The 18065-nt window shown below is 38.7% G+C and overlaps 1 protein-coding gene across 1 annotated transcript in view; it reads left to right on the top strand.

The window, feature by feature from the left end:
• Positions 1 to 18065, top strand: part of VWA3B (von Willebrand factor A domain containing 3B) — a 234457-nt gene that overhangs the window by 142232 nt on the left and 74160 nt on the right. Inside the window, 2 exon segments of the mRNA XM_057558670.1 lie at positions 913 to 1000; positions 1080 to 1236. Coding sequence (XP_057414653.1) covers positions 913 to 1000; positions 1080 to 1236 — 245 coding nt within the window.

Here is an 18065-nt window from a genome sequence, read left to right as displayed (position 1 = left end):
AAACACCCCTTCCTTCTACATGCTGCTGATTCAACTAGCTCATATCCCTTTTCATTTATGAATCCAAGCTTCTATAAGGATATACATTAAAAACTCCAAACAACATTTTCAGTAATTTGAAAATGTGAACTTATAACTAAACAGGACCTAGTAGGGATGTTGGTTTTCTGCACAGAGCTGAGGAATTACAGAATAAACTCTCGAAACCTGAAATGTTGAACAAGGCTCTCCTGTGTAATTTGGGGGGAGTCTAATGAGGGCCACATTGAACAATTATTGGTTCATGGTATTCTTTTTTTTTTTTTTTAATTTATTTATTGGCTGTGTTGGGTCTTCGTTTCTGTGCGAGGGCTTTCTCTAGTTGCGGCAAGCGGGGGCCACTCTTCATCGCAATGCGCGGGCCTCTCACTATCGCGGCCTCTCTTGTTGCGGAGCACAGGCTCCAGATGCGCAGGCTCAGTAGTTGTGGCACACGGGCTTAGTTGCTCCGCAGCATGTGGGATCTTCCCAGACCAGGGCTCGAACCCGTGTCCCCTGCATTGGCAGGCAGATTCTCAACCACTGCGCCACCAGGGAAGCCCCGGTTCATGGTATTCTTACTTGACATTTTAAAAATTGTTTTCTGGAGACTGAGTTTGTCTCACCCTTTTATGGAGAGAGATTTCAGTGAGTATGGGGTGAGATAGATTAGCAAAGCAATGAGAGAACCCTATTCACTCTTGCATTGGTCTTTAGTGTCCATTGCAAATGAATCTTGCCTAGAACCCCCTCTGACAGATCAGTTCTGGGAAATACAGTCCATTAATTAGCCCTCACTCACAACTGAACTCAGAGATAAGTGTGATCCTTTTGCATTTTGATATAAACCCCATATATGAGGAAATTATACAGCTGCCATTTCCCTTTCCACAGAAATGGGCATCCTGCTGACAAATGAGTTTCCAGATGACAAGTCATTAGAAAGATTGACTCGAGAAGGAAACCAAGTTTATGACCAAGAGTGAGTAATTTTACTGGGACAGTTTTGTTGTGTTTTTGTTTGATATAAGTTTTAAAACGTCACAGTCTCGTGTTCTTAGTTCTGCAGGAATGTCTTCAGCAAACTGGCTCAAGATCCATGGCTTGGCGGCCAAGAAGCTCACCATCATGGATGCTTTGTCCATAGCCGCCGTCCCTCACAGCCCCACCTATGTCCCCATTCTGGACAAGCATGTCATTTCCAAGGTCTTTGATGAGGTAAAACTGATTTTCTATATGTCCCTGCTTGATGTAGTTTTCATTTCCTGCCTAAATAAAGAGTAGTCCATTTGATGTCTTGTACAGTTGTAACAGAAATGTATTTCAGCCATTGGGAAAAAATTATTTGCAAAGGCAGTAAAAAGGAGAGAGAGAAGCTCTTAAGCATTTTTGCTTCTAAGCTGAGAAGAACAATTTCTTCTTTGTTGGGTTGGCAGTTCATGGCTCGTTGCTGATGGGTGGCATTGTGGAGCTGCAGAAATGTCTGAAAAGCCTCTAGGTCAGAGTCATGAGTCACGAGTGAATATCAGTCTGTATCAAAGGACAGGGAGAGCTTGTGAGAGATTATGTCCATCCTATGCTTACCTTCTCTTCCTAAATACAGTGGCATCTTTTCCATCATAAAAGTCTCCAAAGGAAAAAGTCAGAAAGAGGGAGGGAGAGAGACACAGAAACAGAGATGCAGAAAAAGAGAGAGATTGAGAGAGAGGATCGGAAGTGAGCCAGAGCACAAGAGCCATGAGAAAGTGAGAGTCATGTCCTGGAAGGAGAAAAAGAGCCTCCGGTAGGAGGGCGCAAGTTGGGGTTAACTGTGGAGGAAAGCCAACCACTGTAAAGTTTGCCTTGAATTGGGCAACTGGAAAGTCCTTGCCCTGTGCAAGAACGGATCCAGTGGAGCAGCCAGATTGCACAGAGATGAGGAACACAAGAGAAACAAGAACAGGAAGATTGAACCCTGGTGCTTCCCGGCAAATATAGCAGCAACTAATGATTTAAATAGGAATGTATCAAGCTTTACAGTCACTAAATTGAAATAATATGCTTAAAAGACCTTATCTCATGCTGAAATTTTACAGAGGGTATGTAGGAAATTTGGGATTTGCTTCCAAATAATCTGGACGGTGGGAGTAGTTGGGGGAAGGGAGGAGTAGATAAAGCAAGATTGACCATGAGCTGATAATTGTTAAATTTGGATAATAAGAATATTGAGTGGGGGGAGGGTCATTCTACTGTTCTCTCTGCTTTTTTACGTATTTGGAAGTTTCCATAGTAAAAAGTTGAGAAAAAGCAAAGGCAGGAAAATTAAAAAAAAAAAAAAAAAAAGGCTTTATCTAACTGGTCTTGCAATAGCTGAAATTTGGTGTATTTGGAAGAAGCAGATGAATTGGTGGACTTTTTCTGTTAGTCACATTTAAGCGATTATACCCATGGAGTTTGATATGCATCCTGGTTTGACATGACCAGCAGTTCTTGCTCTGGAGGTTGGGTATATGACCTGTTAGGCTGGGTTCCTGATGACTTTGCCTCAAGGTGAGCGGTCCTATCCCTGGCTGTGACCTTGTGACTGGAAGATTCTATTTCTACCTTCAGTAAACTCTAACCTGATTAGTCAGATACCAACTTATCTTTTGAATTTGACTTCTTCCAAAAGCAAGAGAGAGAAACTGAATGCTGATTTATTCCTTCTAGGAAGTTTGGTGACAGCTTCTCATATTCTGTGCACTTATTTTATTAATATTCTTGAGTTTTATTTGAAAGAAAATATATTTGGTGAACTAACCCTGGAAATAGAATTTTCTGGTACTTATCATGTCTCCTTCTAAGCCTCCCAACAACCTGAGATACATTGAAAAGTAAATTCTCAAAAAACAAATATGAGAAGGTAGGAAAGCAAGCACATAAAATCAAAGGAAAGATTTATAGATTGAATACATAAAAATGTTATTTTGCATTAAAAACATATAAATAAAATGAAGGCACATCTCAGAAAAATATTTTTAACATATACTACAAAGAGTTACAGGAGTAATATCTTAAATATGTGTTTGCATGTGTGTATCCATGTAAGTTAGCACGTGCTTGTGGTGTGTGTGTATAAATCAACATTCAGTATACACACAAACATGCACATGCACCCATACCATAAAGGAATAAAAAAATGATAAATATTCCAGTGGAAAATCTAGGGGAAAAAGTTTAAAAATAAAATAAAAAGTCAAAAACCACATATAAAAATATTTCTTGCTGGTAACCAAATAAATGCATTTTTGAAAAAATGCAAATTAAAAAAAAATTAGACAACTTCCCCCCATCATCAAATTTGTAAGGTTAAAAAATACTAATAAACAGTGGTGGTGAAAATAGGATGGAATTAGAACTTTTACATCCTGCTGGGGGGAGTATAAGTTGGTATAACCTTGGCAGTATGTTCAGAGGTGTTAAGGGCTTACAACTTTTCCTCCAGCAAATCCATATGTAGATATTCCATAATCTACAGAAGGAAGTAATCAGAAATACTGAAGAATATATTCAGAGAATAATTATTGCTGCCGTATATCTAACAATGAGAAAATTGAAAACGACCTAAATATCCAACAAGTACACCCATATGATTGAATGTCATACATTCATTAAATATCATGTTTCTGAAGAATAAGTAATGACATGGGGGAAAGCTCTCAATACAATGCTAAATGAAAAAATCAGGGTACAAAACCACATAGATAGTACATTAATTTGGTTACATATGTGTATGATGCAGACATAGCACTCCTTCTCTCTCCCTTTTCTCTTTTACCAAAATGTTACTAGTGTTTATCTGAAGGGCGAGATTATTGGAGATTTGGGGGTTTGTTTATATAATTTTTAGTTTTTGTTGTAGTTCTTTCAACTCTGAACATACATTAATGATATGCTGAGAAAAAAAAAGTTAAAAACAGACCTAAAACAAGAGATAAAATAGTTTAAATGCAAAGGACACTTGATTTTTAATTAACTTATTGGTTTATTTTTATATGATGAGTAATATATGAGTACATTCTTGTATACAATGACCATTTAGAAGTCTTCAGAGGAAAATGTCAAAGCTTCTCTCTCCACCAACCTCATTTATGAAGGAAACACTGAATAATTTGGTGAATATCCTGCTAATCCTTTTCAAGACACACACACACACACACATATGAATACATTATATATATTTTTACACATACACATAACAATTTTAATATACAAAACAATTTTAATAAGGTAATACCATATGGATTTGCTATTTTATCTTTTAAAAAAATATGTCTTAGAGACTTTTCTATGTGTAGATATGGGTCTATCTCATTTTTGTTAGTTGCAAATTTCTTCCCCATTGTTAATGGACATTTACATTGTGTCCTTCCTCCCCCTATTACAAACAATCTTGTAATGGATTTCCTTGCACAGAGACTTCTGGGCACCTCTACAAGTCTATCTTTGTGATAGATGGATTGCTGGACCCAAAGAATGTGTACATTTAAATATTTGACAGATTAAACCAAATCACCCTCCAAATAGGTTCTATATTTCCACTAGTTTATATTCAGAAAGACAGCCATTTTCCTAAGAGGAACTGTATATCATACTTGTTGATAAGCATTAGTTCTACAAGTATAGAGATACTTTGAAAACCTTAAAAATAGTGTGCAGACCTGATATCTTATTCAACTTGTCCTCTCCTCATACTTAGAAGACATAAACATAGTAACTCACTGCAGCACTTTGAAATTTGCTCTCCAGGCTGTATGCAATGTATCTGGACTCTGGGGATAATAATATACCTACTCTGAGACTGTTATACTATGTATAATTTAGTGAATATATATAGTATAGGTATATATATATATATAGTATAAAAAGAAGTAATGCATATAATGGGCTGCAAGCACTGAATAAATGTTGGCTTTTATTATAAAAATATTCAATAAATATTACATTGCCTATTGTATGCAGGCTCTGAGCTGGGCTAGACTACAGCCTACCCAATCACAACTTACAATCTCATGGAGGAACTAGCAATTAAAATAAGAAGTTCTAGTTAAATGTGATGAGTGGGAAGAGCAGAGTGAAGATGCCAGAGAGGCCCCTAACCACCTTGAGTTGGCAGAGAGGGCTTTGGACCTGGTCTGGAAAGTTCAGACCTGGGGGATCTGATCAGTCCAGGTTTGGACCTAGGGGAGGAGGAGTTACGAGGGTGATGAGGTGGAAGGGAGTGAGGAGTGACCTAGGGGGAAGTCTAAGGGTCAGAGGAAGTTTGTCATTCCAAAGAAAGTTTAGTGCAACTGGAGGAAGGTGTGAAAGCTGGTGAAGGTTGAGTTAAGGATTTTATGAAGGTCATCCTGAGGGAAACCGAAGGGTTTTTAGCAGAGGGCAGAGAAGATCAGGTTTGGTCTTTGGCTACTGTATGGAAAAGGGTTGTAGAGGTTCAAGGCTGGGACGATGGGGGGCAGTCAGGAGGCAAGGTCTAGGTGGCTGTGACCCAGGTGACAACCCTGAGGATGGACCCAAGGCTCTATATAAAGTCAAGTCGACAGGACTGAACTGCATGGGGCTGAGAGAGAGAAAAATGTTGAGTGACTTCCAAGAAGGAAAAAATGGAAGAGTAGTGAGGGTCCTGTTTTTCTGGAGAACCTGTCTTCTGACCCCAGAAATCAAAGCTAAGGGACGAGGATGTATATTTTTTCACGTGCATTCCACCATGGGCACCTGTGCTCGTGCCTTCTGTGGCTTTGTAAATTCTCATCACGAGCCTGTGGGTACGTAGCACACGACATGCTCTCCCCACTCCATTATTGCTCGTAAGAGCAAGAATCATGATGATGAAGGAAATATACTGCAATAAATTCCAATTTCACCCTCAAAGCACACTTACATCTTTTATTTAATATTTTCTCTGATGGAAAGAATGGGAAAACAATGATCGAAAAATATAATCCCACTGCGTGAGATACATAGCTTTTTGAGATTTGGACCTAACAGTTTTTTGAAAAAGTAGACAAAAGTAGAATGGAGCTGAAAAGGAAACATGAATCTTAACCCACTTCACTGAGAACTGTAATTGACTTTTACTCCTGTGTTCTTTGTACAGCCACATCTGTCTGGGTAGAATCGTAAAGCAGCATTTGGCTTTATCCCCAGCTACTTGTTTCATTCATGACTTATGTATGGGCTGTTTCTTCTTCTGGAGCACAATGTTATTTTGGTTTTCATGTTTCTTGGACCAGCATCAAATCTGTCACCTTGGAAATGAAGTGTTGAGCAGAGAGGTTGCCCTAGCAACTCTTCATTACAAGGTGCTAACTGGCACTTTCAGTTTTCCGTGGACCAGATAAGTTTAACCTTAGCCCTTTCAAAAAGATTAAGTCATCACCAAGTCATATACACAGTAAAACTGCTTTAGTTATTTGATGAATCTGGAATTTAAGGCTCTTTATTGCCAATGGCTTTGAAAAAGAAGAAACAATTTGGGAACATTAGTTTGCATCGTTGAAAAGTCCACTACATCACCACCACCACCATCATCATCATCCTGTCTTAACAGCACTGCATCAAGGCTTCCTGCTTTGCCCTAATCTGGGTTCAGCACATAGCTTTGTGATCAGGTAGCCTGGGCCTGCACCCCAGCTCTGTCACTGACTCCTGATGGGTCATGGCAAGGTCCCTAATCTGGTACGTGGTGAGCCCTCAGACTAGGTTTTGAGAAAAACATTTGATCTCATCAAAGTATCTGATGGAAAATTTAGACCAGCGTAGTAAGATGGCTTTTTTTTTATTATTATTTATTTATTTATTTATTTATGGCTGTGTTGGGTCTTCGTTTCTGTGCGAGGGCTTTCTCTAGTTGTGGCAAGTGGGGGCCACTCTTCATCGCGGTGCGCGGGCCTCTCACTATTGCGGCCTCTCTTGTTGCGGAGCACAGGCTCCAGACGCGCAGGCTCAGTAGTTGTGGCTCGCGGGCCTAGTTGCTCCGCGGCATGTGTGATCCTCCCAGACCAGGGCTCGAACCCGTGTCCCCTGCATTGGCAGGCAGATTCTCAACCACTGCGCCACCAGGGAAGCCCCAGTAAGGTGGCTTTTTATCTCATCATTTAGCTGACGAGGAATGTTAGGGATGCTGCTAAGGGCATGGCATTTTGTTGCTTTCAAATATAGTAGCGATGAAAACGATACTGATAGAAAAGTTTATTTTAATTAAAAAATTTGAACGGACAGTTAATACAAAAGCTATACATAATCATTGTGTAGAAAAATTAGAAAATACAGATAAGTAGAAAAGAAACAATAGAATATAATTCCTCACAGATGAATTGTTTGGTGGTTATCTGGCCCAAGTTTTTTCACTACATATATGTCCTTTGTTCTTTGTTTTTGTTTTACCAAAATGAAGTTGAACTAAAGATACTCTGTGCCTTGATTTTTACTCAACAGTCTATTTCAAACATTATTGCATGCCAGCAAATACTCATTTACTATACCAATTAAAATGCTAGTGACCTCACTAGCATTTTAATTGAAATTTACATTTAAAATTTTTATTTTTATTTTCTAAAAATTTAGATTGAAATTTGTGAGATATAACCTACACTGTAGCAAGCAACATACTTTCATGAGTTTATGAGTGATCTGATTGACACTTCTCTTTCCCAGTTCACTTTGTAGCCCCACCTTCAATTTGTTCTGTGGAGCCTGGAGATGTTTCTGTTTAAGCAGAGGTTTAAGCTTCAGCACTCAGCAGTTTGCACAACTATAAAGTCACAGCACCTTGTTCAGGGTCAGCCATGTGGGATTTGCACAGCCTTTGCATTTTCATTACTCACATCCAGTCAGACCTCTCCTTGGCCAGTCTGACAGCAGGCTCTGGGATATTTTTTGGAAGAAATGATTTAGTTGAAAAACAGTGAAGTTGGTGAATTCAGTTAGTGTTGAGTGATGAATATATAAACACCAGTTTACACTATTTTCTCATTTTCAAAATGTTGTGGGATTGCTTACAAACACAGCCAGAATGTTGTCAGGCAGAATTCTTCCTGTACTACTTTAACAGCTAATAACTGTGTGTACAGTTCTGTATCCCCCTTTCTTCATTTAGCATATCTTATGAACATATTTCCTTGTAATGACCAATTTTGGATGAATTTTAATGGTTGTGCTAATATTCAATAACATAAATTACTACAATTAATTTAACTATTCCCCCCATTATTGGGCAGTTTACTTGGATTTTTTTTTTAATAATCTTTTATTTATTTATTTATTTTTATATTTATTTTTGGCTGTGTTGGGTCTTCGTTTCTGTGCAAGGGCTTTCTCTAGTTGTGGCAAGCAGGGGCCACTCTTCATCGCGGTGCGCGGGCCTCTTCACTATCGCGGCCTCTCTTGTTGCGGAGCACAGGCTCCAGACGCGCAGGCTCAGTAGTTGTGGCTCACGGGCCTAGTTGCTTCGTGGCATGTGGGATCTTCCCAGACCAGGGCTCGAACCCGTGTCCCCTGCATTAGCAGGCAGATTCTCAACCACTGCGCCACCAGGGAAGCCCTTGGAATTTTAAGAGTGCCTATTTTCCTACATCTTTGCTGTTACTTAGAGCAGTAACATTAAAAAAAAAACCCTACCAATTGCTAAGTGAAAATGGTATTCAATTTTAATATTTTTTCTTTTATTGTTTGAGAACAGTTTTCTTGTGTAAGCTAAATATATCTCTTAAAATCTTGGTTACATCATTCACCTTCTTGGCAAACATCTCTTTTAAAATAGCAAAGGTACGCTCATCTCGTGCCTCAATCACCAAGAACTCAAATTTGGTAGACTCCAAACACAATATTTTACGATAGAGATAAACTTTTAAAAATGTTGGAGCCTCAGCTATTATTTGAATTTATATAATTTTAGTCTTTTACGTATTCAGTAAATGGTTACTTTGTACATGCATTGTGCTAGAAACTAGTATTTTTTAAAGGAATAAAAAACTAGAGTTCAGTGGAGAGGAAAACCAAATAACAAAACTGCATTTCAATGTATGTATCTATACAGGGATTGAATGAGAAAATATATGGATTGCCTAGTACTTGGCAAAGAGTAAGAGATGAACACTATTATCATTTTTTTAAGTTTTTATTTTATTGTTATTTTTTATACAGCAAGTTCTTATTAGGTATCAGTTTTATACATATTAGTGTTTACATGTCAATCCCAATCTCCCAATTCATCCCACCGCCGCCACCCCCCCCACCCCACTTTCCCCCCTTGGTGTCCATACATTTGTTCTCTACATCTGTGTCTCTATTTCTGCCTTGCAAACCAGTTCATCTGTACCATTTTTCTAGATTCCACATATATGCGTTAATATATGATATTTGTTTTTCTCTTTCTGACTTACTTCATTCTGTATGACAGTCTCTAGGTCCATCCACGTCTCTACAAATGACTCAATTTCATTCCTTTGTATGGCTGAGTAATATTCCATTGTATATATGTACCACATCTTCCTTATCCATTCGCCTGTCAATAGGCATTTAGGTTGCTTCTGTGACCAGGCTATTGTAAATAGTGCTGCAATGAACATTGGGGTGCATGTGTCTTTTTGAATTATGGTTTTCTGTGGGTATATGCCCAGTAGTGGGGTTGCTGGGTCATATGGTAATTCTATTTTTAGTTTTTTAAGGAACCTCCATACTGTTCTCCATAGTGGCTGTATCAATTTACATTCCCACCAACAGTGCAAGAGGATTCCCTTTTCTCCACACCCTCTCCAGCATTTGTTGTTTGTAGCTTTTCTGATGATGCCCATTCTAACTGGTGTGAGGTGATACCTCATTGTAGTTTTGATTTGCATTTCTCTAATAATTAGTGATGTTGAGCAGCTTTTCATGTGCCTCTTGGCCATCTGTATGTCTTCTTTGAGAAATGTCTATTTAGGTCTTCTGCCCATTTTTTGATTGGGTTGTTTGTTTTTTTAATATTGAGCTGCATGAGCTGTTTATATATTTTGGAGATTAATCCTTTGTTGATTCGTTTGCAAATATTTTTTCCCATTCTGAGGGTTGTCTTTTCGTCTTGTTTGTAGTTTCCTTTGCTATGCAAAAGCTTTTAAGTTTCATTAGGTCCCATTTGCTTATTTTTGTTTTATTTCCATTACTCTAGGAGGTGGGTCAAAAAAGATCTTGCTGTGATTCATGTCAAAGAGTGTTCTTCCTATTTTTCCTCTAAGAGTTTTATAGTGTCTGGTCTTACGTTTAGATCTTTAATCCATTTTGAGTTTATTTTTGTGTATGGTGTTAGGGAGTGTTCAAATTTCATTCTTTTACATGTAGCTGTCCAGTGTTCCCAGCACCACTTATTGAAGAGACTGTCTTTTCTCCATTGTGTATCCTTGCCTCCTTTGTCATAGATTAGTTGACCATAGGTGTGTGGGTTTATCTCTGGGCTTTCTATCCTGTTCCATTGATCTATATTTCTGTTTTTGTGCCAGTACCATATTGTTTTGATAGCTGTAGCTTTGTAGTATAGTCTGAAGTCAGGGCATCTAATTCCTCCAGCTGCGTTTTCTTCTCTCAAGATTGCTTTGGCTATTCGGGGTCTTTTGTGTCTCCATGCAAATTTTAAGATTTTTTTGTTCTAGTTCTGTAAAAAATGCCATTGGTAATTTGATAGGGATTGCATTGAATCTGTAGATTGCTTTGGGTAGTATAGTCATTTTCAGAATATTGATTCTTCCAATCCAAGAACATGGTATATCTCTCCATCTGTTTGTGTCATCTTTGATTTCTTTCATCAGTGTCTTATAGTTTTCTGAGTACAGGTCTTTTACCTCCCTAGGTAGGTTTATTCCTAGGTATTTTATAGTTTTTGTTGCAATGGTGAATGGGATTGTCTCCTTAATTTCTCTTTCTGGTCTTTCGTTGTTAGTGGATAGGAATGCAAGAGATTTCTGTGCTTTAATTTTGTATCCTGCAACTTCACCAAATTCATTGATTAGCTCTAGTAGTTTTCTCGTGGCATCTTTAGGATTATCTATGTACAGTGTCATGTCATCTGCCAACAGTGACAGTTTTACTTCTTATTTTCCAATTTGTATTCCTTTTATTTCTTTTTCTTCTCTGATTGCCATGGCTGGGACTTCCAAAACTATGTTGAATAATAGTGGTGAGAGTGGACATCCTTGTCTTTTTCCTGATCTTAGAGGAAATGCTTTCAGTTTTTCACCATTGAGAATGATGTTTGCTGTGGGTTTGTCGTATATGGCCTTTATTATGTTGAGGTAGGTTCCCTCTATGCCCACTTTCTGGAGAGTTTTTTTTTATCATAAATGGGTATTGAATTTTGTCAAAAGCTTTTTCTGCTTTTGAGATGATCATATGGTTTTTATTCTTCAATTTGTAAATATGGTGTATCACATTGATTGATTTGTGTACATTGAAGAATCCGTGTATCCCTGGGATAAATCCTACCTGATCATGGTGTGTGATCTTTTTAATGTGTTGTTGGATTCTGTTTGTTACTATTTTGTTGAGGATTTTTGCATCTATATTCATCAGTGATATTGGTCTGTAATATTCTTTTTTTGTAGTATCTTTGTCTGGTTTTGGTATCAGGGTGATGGTGGCCTCATAGAATGAATCTGGGAGTGTTCCTTCCTCTGCAGTTTTTTGGAAGACTTTGAGAAGGATAGGTGTTCTTCTCTAAATGTTTGATAGAATTCACCTGTGAAGCCATCTGGTCCTGGACTTTTGTTTCTTGGAAGATTTTTAATCACAGTTTCAATTTCATTACTTGTGATTGGTCTGTTCGTATTTTCTACTTCTTCCTGGTTCAGTGTTGGACGTTATACCTTACTAAGAATTTGTCCATTTCTTGCAGGTTGTCCATTTTATTGGCATAGAATGGCTTGTACTAGTCTCTTATGATGCTTTGTATTTCTGTGGCGTCCATTGTAACTTCTCCTTTTTCATTTATATTTTTATTGATTTGAGTCCTCTCCCTCTTTTTCTTGATGAGTCTGGCTAAAGGTTTATCAATTTTGTTTATCTTGTCAAAGAACCAGCTTTTAGTTTTATTGATCTTTGCTATTGTTTTCTTTGTTTCTATTTCATTTATTTCCACTCTGATCTTTATGATTTCTTTCCTTCTACTAACTTTGGGTTTTGTTTGTTCTTCTTTCCCTAGTTCCTTTAGGTGTAAGGTTAGATTGTTTATTTGAGATTTTTCTTGTTTCTTATTGTATTGCTATAAACTTCCCTCTTAGAACTGCTTTTGCTGCATCCCGTAGGTTTTGGATCATCCTGTTTTCGTTGTCATTTGTCTCTAGGTATTTTTTGACTTCCTCTTTGATTTCTTCAGTGATTTCTTGGTTATTTGGTAACGTATTGTTTAGCCTCCATGTGTTTGTGTTTTTTACATTTTTTTTCCCTGTAATTTCTTTCTAATCTCATATCGCTGTGGTCGGAAAAGATGCTTGATATGATTTCAGTTTTCTTAAATTTACTGAGGCTTGATTTGTGACCCAAGAGGTGATCTATCCTGGAGAATGTTCCATGCACACTTGAGAAGAAAGTTTAATCTGCTGTTTTTGGGTGAAATGTCCTATAAATATCAATTAAATATATCTGTTCTATTGTGTCATTTAAAACTTGTGTTTCCTTATTAATTTTCTGTCTGGATGATCTGTTCATCTGTGTAGGTGAGGTGTTAAAGTCCCCCACTATTATTGTGTTACTGTCGCTTTCCTCTTTTATAGCTGTTAGCATTTGCCTTATGTATGGAGGTTCTCCTATGTTGGGTGCATATATATTTATAATTGTTATATCTTCTTCTTGGATTGATCCCTTGATCGTTATATGGTGTCCTTCCTTGTCTCTAGTAACATTCTTTATTTTAAAGTCTATTTTATCTGATATGAGTATTGGTACTCCAGTTTTCTTTTGATTTCCATTTGCATGGAAAATCTTTTTCCATCCCCTCACTTTCAGTCTCTATGTGTCCCTAGGTCTGAAGTGGGTCTCTTGTAGATTACATATATATGGGTCTTGCTTTTGTATCCATTTAGCGAGCCTCTGTCTTTTGGTTGGAGCATTTAATCCATTCACATTTAAGGTGATTGGCAATATGTATGTTCCTATTACCATTTTCTTAATTGTTTTGGGTTTGTTTTTGTAGGTCCTTTTCACTCATATGTTTCCTGCTTAGAGAAGTTCCTTTAGCTTTTGTTGTAGAGCTGGTTTGGTGGTGCTGAATTCTCTTAGCTTTTGCTTGTCTATAAAGATTTTGATTTGTTTGTCAAATCTGAATGAGATCCTTGCCAGGTAGAGTAATCTTGGTTGTACGTTCTTCCCTTTCATCACTTTAAATATATCATGCCACTCCCTTTTGGCTTGTAGAGTTTCTGCTGAGAAATCAGCTGTTAACCTTACGGGAGTTCCCTTGTATGTTATTTGTCGTTTTTCCCTTGTTGCTTTTAATAATTTTTCTTTGTCTTTAATTTTTGTCAATTTGATTACTCAGCATCTTTCTCCTTGGGTTTATCCTGCCTGGGACTCTCTGCGCTTCCTGGACTTGGGTGGCTATTTCCTTTCCCATGTTAGGGAAGTTTTTGACTATAAGCTCTTCAAATATTTCCTTGGTTCCTTTCTCTCTCTCTTCTTCTTCGGGACCCCTATAATGTGAATGTTGGTGCATTTAATGTTGTCCCAGAGATCTCTTATGCTGTCTTAATTTCTTTTCATTCTTTTTTCTGTATTCTCTTCCATGGCAATGTTTTCCACCATTCTGTCTTTCAGGTCACTTATCCGTTCTTCTGCTTCAGTTATTCTGCTATTGATTCCTTCTAGTATAGTTTTCATTTCAGTTATTATATTGTTCATCTCTGTTTGTTCTTTAATTCTTCTAGGTCTTTGTTAAACATTTCTTGCATCTTCTTGATCTTTGCCTCCATTCTTTTTCCGAGGTCCTGTATCATCTTCACTATCATTATTCTGAATTCTTTTTCTGGAAGGTTGCCTATCTCCACTTCATTTAGTTGTTTTTCTGGGGTTTTATCTTGTTCCTTCATTTGGTACATAGTCCTCTGCCTTTTCATTTTGTCTCTCTTTCTGTGAATGTGGTTTTCATTCCACAGGCTGCCGGACTGTAGTTCTTCTTGCTTCTGCTGTCTGCCCTGTGGTGGATGAGGCTATCTGAGAGGTTTGTGCAAGCTTCCCAATGGGAGGGACTGGTAGTGGGCAGAGCTGAGTTTTGCTCTGGTAGGCAGAGCTTAGTAAAATTTAATCCGCTTGTCTTTTGATGGATGGGGCTGAGTTCCCTCCCTGTTGGTTGTTTGGCCTGAGGCGACCCAGCACTGGAGACTGCAGGCTCTTTGGAGGGGCTAATGGCAGACTCTGGGAGGGCTCACGCCAAGGAGTACTTCTCAGAACTTCTGCTGACAGTGTCCTTGTCCCCACGGTAAGCCACAGCTGTCCCCCGCCTCTGCAGGAGACCCTCCAACACTAGCAGGTAGGTCTGGTTCAGTCTCCCCCAGGGTCACTGATCCTTCCCTCTGGGTCCTGATGTGTACACTACTTTGTGTGTGCCCTGCAAGAGTGGCGTCTCTGTTTCCCCCAGTCCTGTTGAAGTCCTGCAGTCAAATCCCGCTAGCCTTCAAAGTCTGATTCTCTGGGAAATCTTCCTCCTGTTGCCCAACCCCCAGGTTGGGAAGCCTGACATGGGGCTCAGAACCTTCACTCCAGTGGGAGGACTTCTGTGGTATGAGTGTTCTCCAGTTTGTGAGTCACCCACCCAGTGGTTATGGGATTTGATTTTATTGTGATTGTGCCCCTCCTACCATCTCATTGCAGCTTCTCCTTTGTCTTTGGATATGGGGTATCCTTTTTGGTGAGTTCCAGTGTCTTCCTGTCGATGATTGTTCAGCAGTTACTTGTGATTCTGGTGCTCTAGCAAGAGGAAGTGAGCACATGTCCTTCTACTCCACCATCTTGAAGCTACAATCCCATTATTGATAAAACTATTCTTAATAGAATTGATAAAACTGTTCTCAACTATTGACAAAATTAGTGGTTAAAATGTATCTCTGGTCTAACACTGGGAAAAATTCTAACAGAATCAGCCCAAACTAGGGCTGTCCATGTATTCCAGCAATTATGGTCAGTATCTCTCTCTCACTCTCCGCCTCCCCCCTGCCCCCCCTTCCTCCCTCTGCCCTCCATCCCTCACAGTTAAAATCTTCTCACACAGGGTGTGATTAGCATCAATTTGGTAAGGCTTCTAGGTTAACCTCAAGAGAAATGAAGTAGGTAATACCTTGAGGCTCCCTTTTATTATCAAACTGTGTCCAGAGGGGTCTCCCATTAGTTGGTAATGCTTGATTTGCATTATAAGAGGTAGCAAGTATCTTTGACCAATAGAATGAAATGGAAGCAAGGGTATACCAGTTCCAAGCCCAGGCATTAAGGCTCCTTGGTTTTTTCTACTTACTCATTTGTGCCTGGGAACATGCCTGGTCAAGCCTGCTAGAGACACGTGGAGCAGAGCCAAGTCCCCCCCCCCAGTCATTCCAAGAAGTCATTCCTAGATCAGCCAACAGCTAGTTGGTTGTTCCATTATTTTGTTTTGAAAACATAAACAATTATATATATGTATTCATATCTCTGTGTTACTTTCCTAGGTTTTCTGTGACAAAGTGTACCGCAAACTGGGTGGCTTAGAAATTTGTTTATTCTTTCACAATTCTGGAGGCTGGAAGTCTGAAATCTAAGTGTTGGCAGGGCCATGCTTCCTCTGACTGCTCTAAGGAAGAGCCCTTCCTTGACTGTTCCTAGCTTCTGGTGGTGGAATCCTTGGCATGCCTTGGCTTGGAGCTGCATTACTCCAGTCTCTGCCTCTGTCATCACATGGCCCGGCCTTCTCTGTCTCTGTGTCTACATTTCCCTCTTCCTATAAAAAAAAAAAAAAAAAAAAGGAGTTAACAAGTAAAACATGTTCAGGAGGTGTGACCAGGTGCTTTCATTCCCTCTCAAATAGTGTCAGTTTCCTCATTAACCACACTCTCCTCCCCACCTGCTTCCCTACAGAAGCTGGGAAGCCATGATTCTGATCCCCCAAGTCCCTGTGAGAATGCCCCTTATGACCTCATAGTCACACTAAACTTGACATCATCAAGAGAATAGCCCATGGGACCGCCACATGACCACCATGTTGTAAAAACTAAGACCACAGACTGAAGGTGTGGAGTATGACTTTGTCTTTCCCTAAATCTGCATGCAGAACGGAATGAGAGTGGGTGCATACGAGCCAAATTTGAACTCCTACCACACTGAAGTCCATGATGACCATGCAAGGCATGAGATCCAAATCCACCAAAGAGGGAGGTAGAACATTAAACAGTGGGTTTTCTTTACGCATCATCAGTCAGGCATCCAGCGGATCCTGGTGAAATGGTATAATGCTGCTAAATATTTCGTGGTGTTGATTTGCAGTTGAGCCATAAGCTGGCAATTTGTAGAGCTATTTATAGACTTCTAGAGGGGTCTTTTTCCCAGGGGAGATAAATATGTAAGGGTCTTTCATTTTGTTGAGACTGATTATTTTTCCTCTGAAAGTTTATGTGAAATTTTAAGAGATGGTGTTTTTTGTTTGTTTGGTTGGGGTTTTTTTTCCACTTCTGCAAATTTCATTAAGTTTTCAAAGTCCAGTCAACTCACCTTTTAACCCACTGTTTTGGCTTCTTCTCTTTCACAAAGATTGCTTAGAAGCCACATGATGAATTCTTGTGTCTGACAAGTAGCAAGGTTTGACTATTCAGCCAGACTAAATTTCTTGCTTTTCAGCCTTCTGAATCTTTGGCTATTTTGTTTGTTTCTTTTGGTCTTGATGTTTTAATTGCAGAATTATGTAGTTTTCAATTTCAATATCTATTTTTTTACATGATTTTATTTTATTGTTTAAAATACTATTCTTTTTCTCATCCATTTTTTCTTAACGGCACTGTTCTTACACTTTTATATGACTGTTACATCTTTGAACAACCTAATCATACTTAATTTTAATCATAATTCATATAATGTTATTGTTAGGTGGCTCGTAAAATTAACTTCTACTCACGTGAATTGATGTTCTGATTGTTGATTTGCTCAGCTACTGTTTTTAGCATTTTTGTGTGTGTATTTAGGAATTTTAGTACGTTGGCACATTTTGACAAGATTTTTAAAAATCTGTTTTTTTCTCTGTCTTCTGTTTTGCAGTTACCTAAATCCATCCCCTTGTACCCCAGTCATTGGTATTTAGAGCCCTTGTCCCATGATGATACTGGGATAGTGTAGGTTTAGGGTGGCTTGGTTCAGTTCTTGATTGTTAGACCGCACTAGTGTCCTCTCTCACCAGGCAGGGCCTTCTTGCAGGGGTGAGAGAACCTCACACTAGTGCTGGCTTCAGGCACTGAGCCTGGCTCAGAGTCCCACTTGCTTCCCGGGAGTTGAGCTCCCACCGCCCCTGCCATCTTTGCCCACGAGAGTCAACACACAACTTCAGCCCTGCTGACTTATTCAACTTTTTGTCTCTAGAAATACATCAACCGTGCATCTTTCTTTTTCCTTCTCTCCTTCTTCCTTTCCTTCCTTTCTTTTTATGCATTTTTTTCCTTAAATAACAACAATACAATTTTTGTATGATTTTGAAGGCAAAGGGGAACATAAAACATGAGCTCTGTATCATCTGGATTGGAAGTAAAAATTTACTTCTTAAAAGTGATTCCCACATTTTTTAAAATTAACATATCAATTTATTGAAATTACTGATAGAAAATATTCTGAAAGTAAATATCACAGGTCCCTGTTGTCAAGGCCAAAGCTTTCTTTCATCTTATTATGATTAATTGGTTTTTTTAAATTAATTTTTATTGGTGTATAGTTGCTTTGATTCCCCACATTTCTAAAATGCCTACATGCTCCTCGTGGTTGGAATCATACACAGTATCGAAACACTGTTAGACCTTGTATTCTCCCGTTATACTTCTTCTTTTTATGTAAATATTAAGATA

The sequence above is a fragment of the Balaenoptera acutorostrata genome, chromosome 12 (genome assembly GCF_949987535.1).
Source record: "Balaenoptera acutorostrata chromosome 12, mBalAcu1.1, whole genome shotgun sequence".
In the NCBI taxonomy this organism is placed as follows: domain Eukaryota; kingdom Metazoa; phylum Chordata; class Mammalia; order Artiodactyla; family Balaenopteridae; genus Balaenoptera; species Balaenoptera acutorostrata.
The sequence above is the reverse complement of the archived record's forward strand: the minus strand, read 5'-3'. Positions and strand labels throughout refer to the sequence as shown.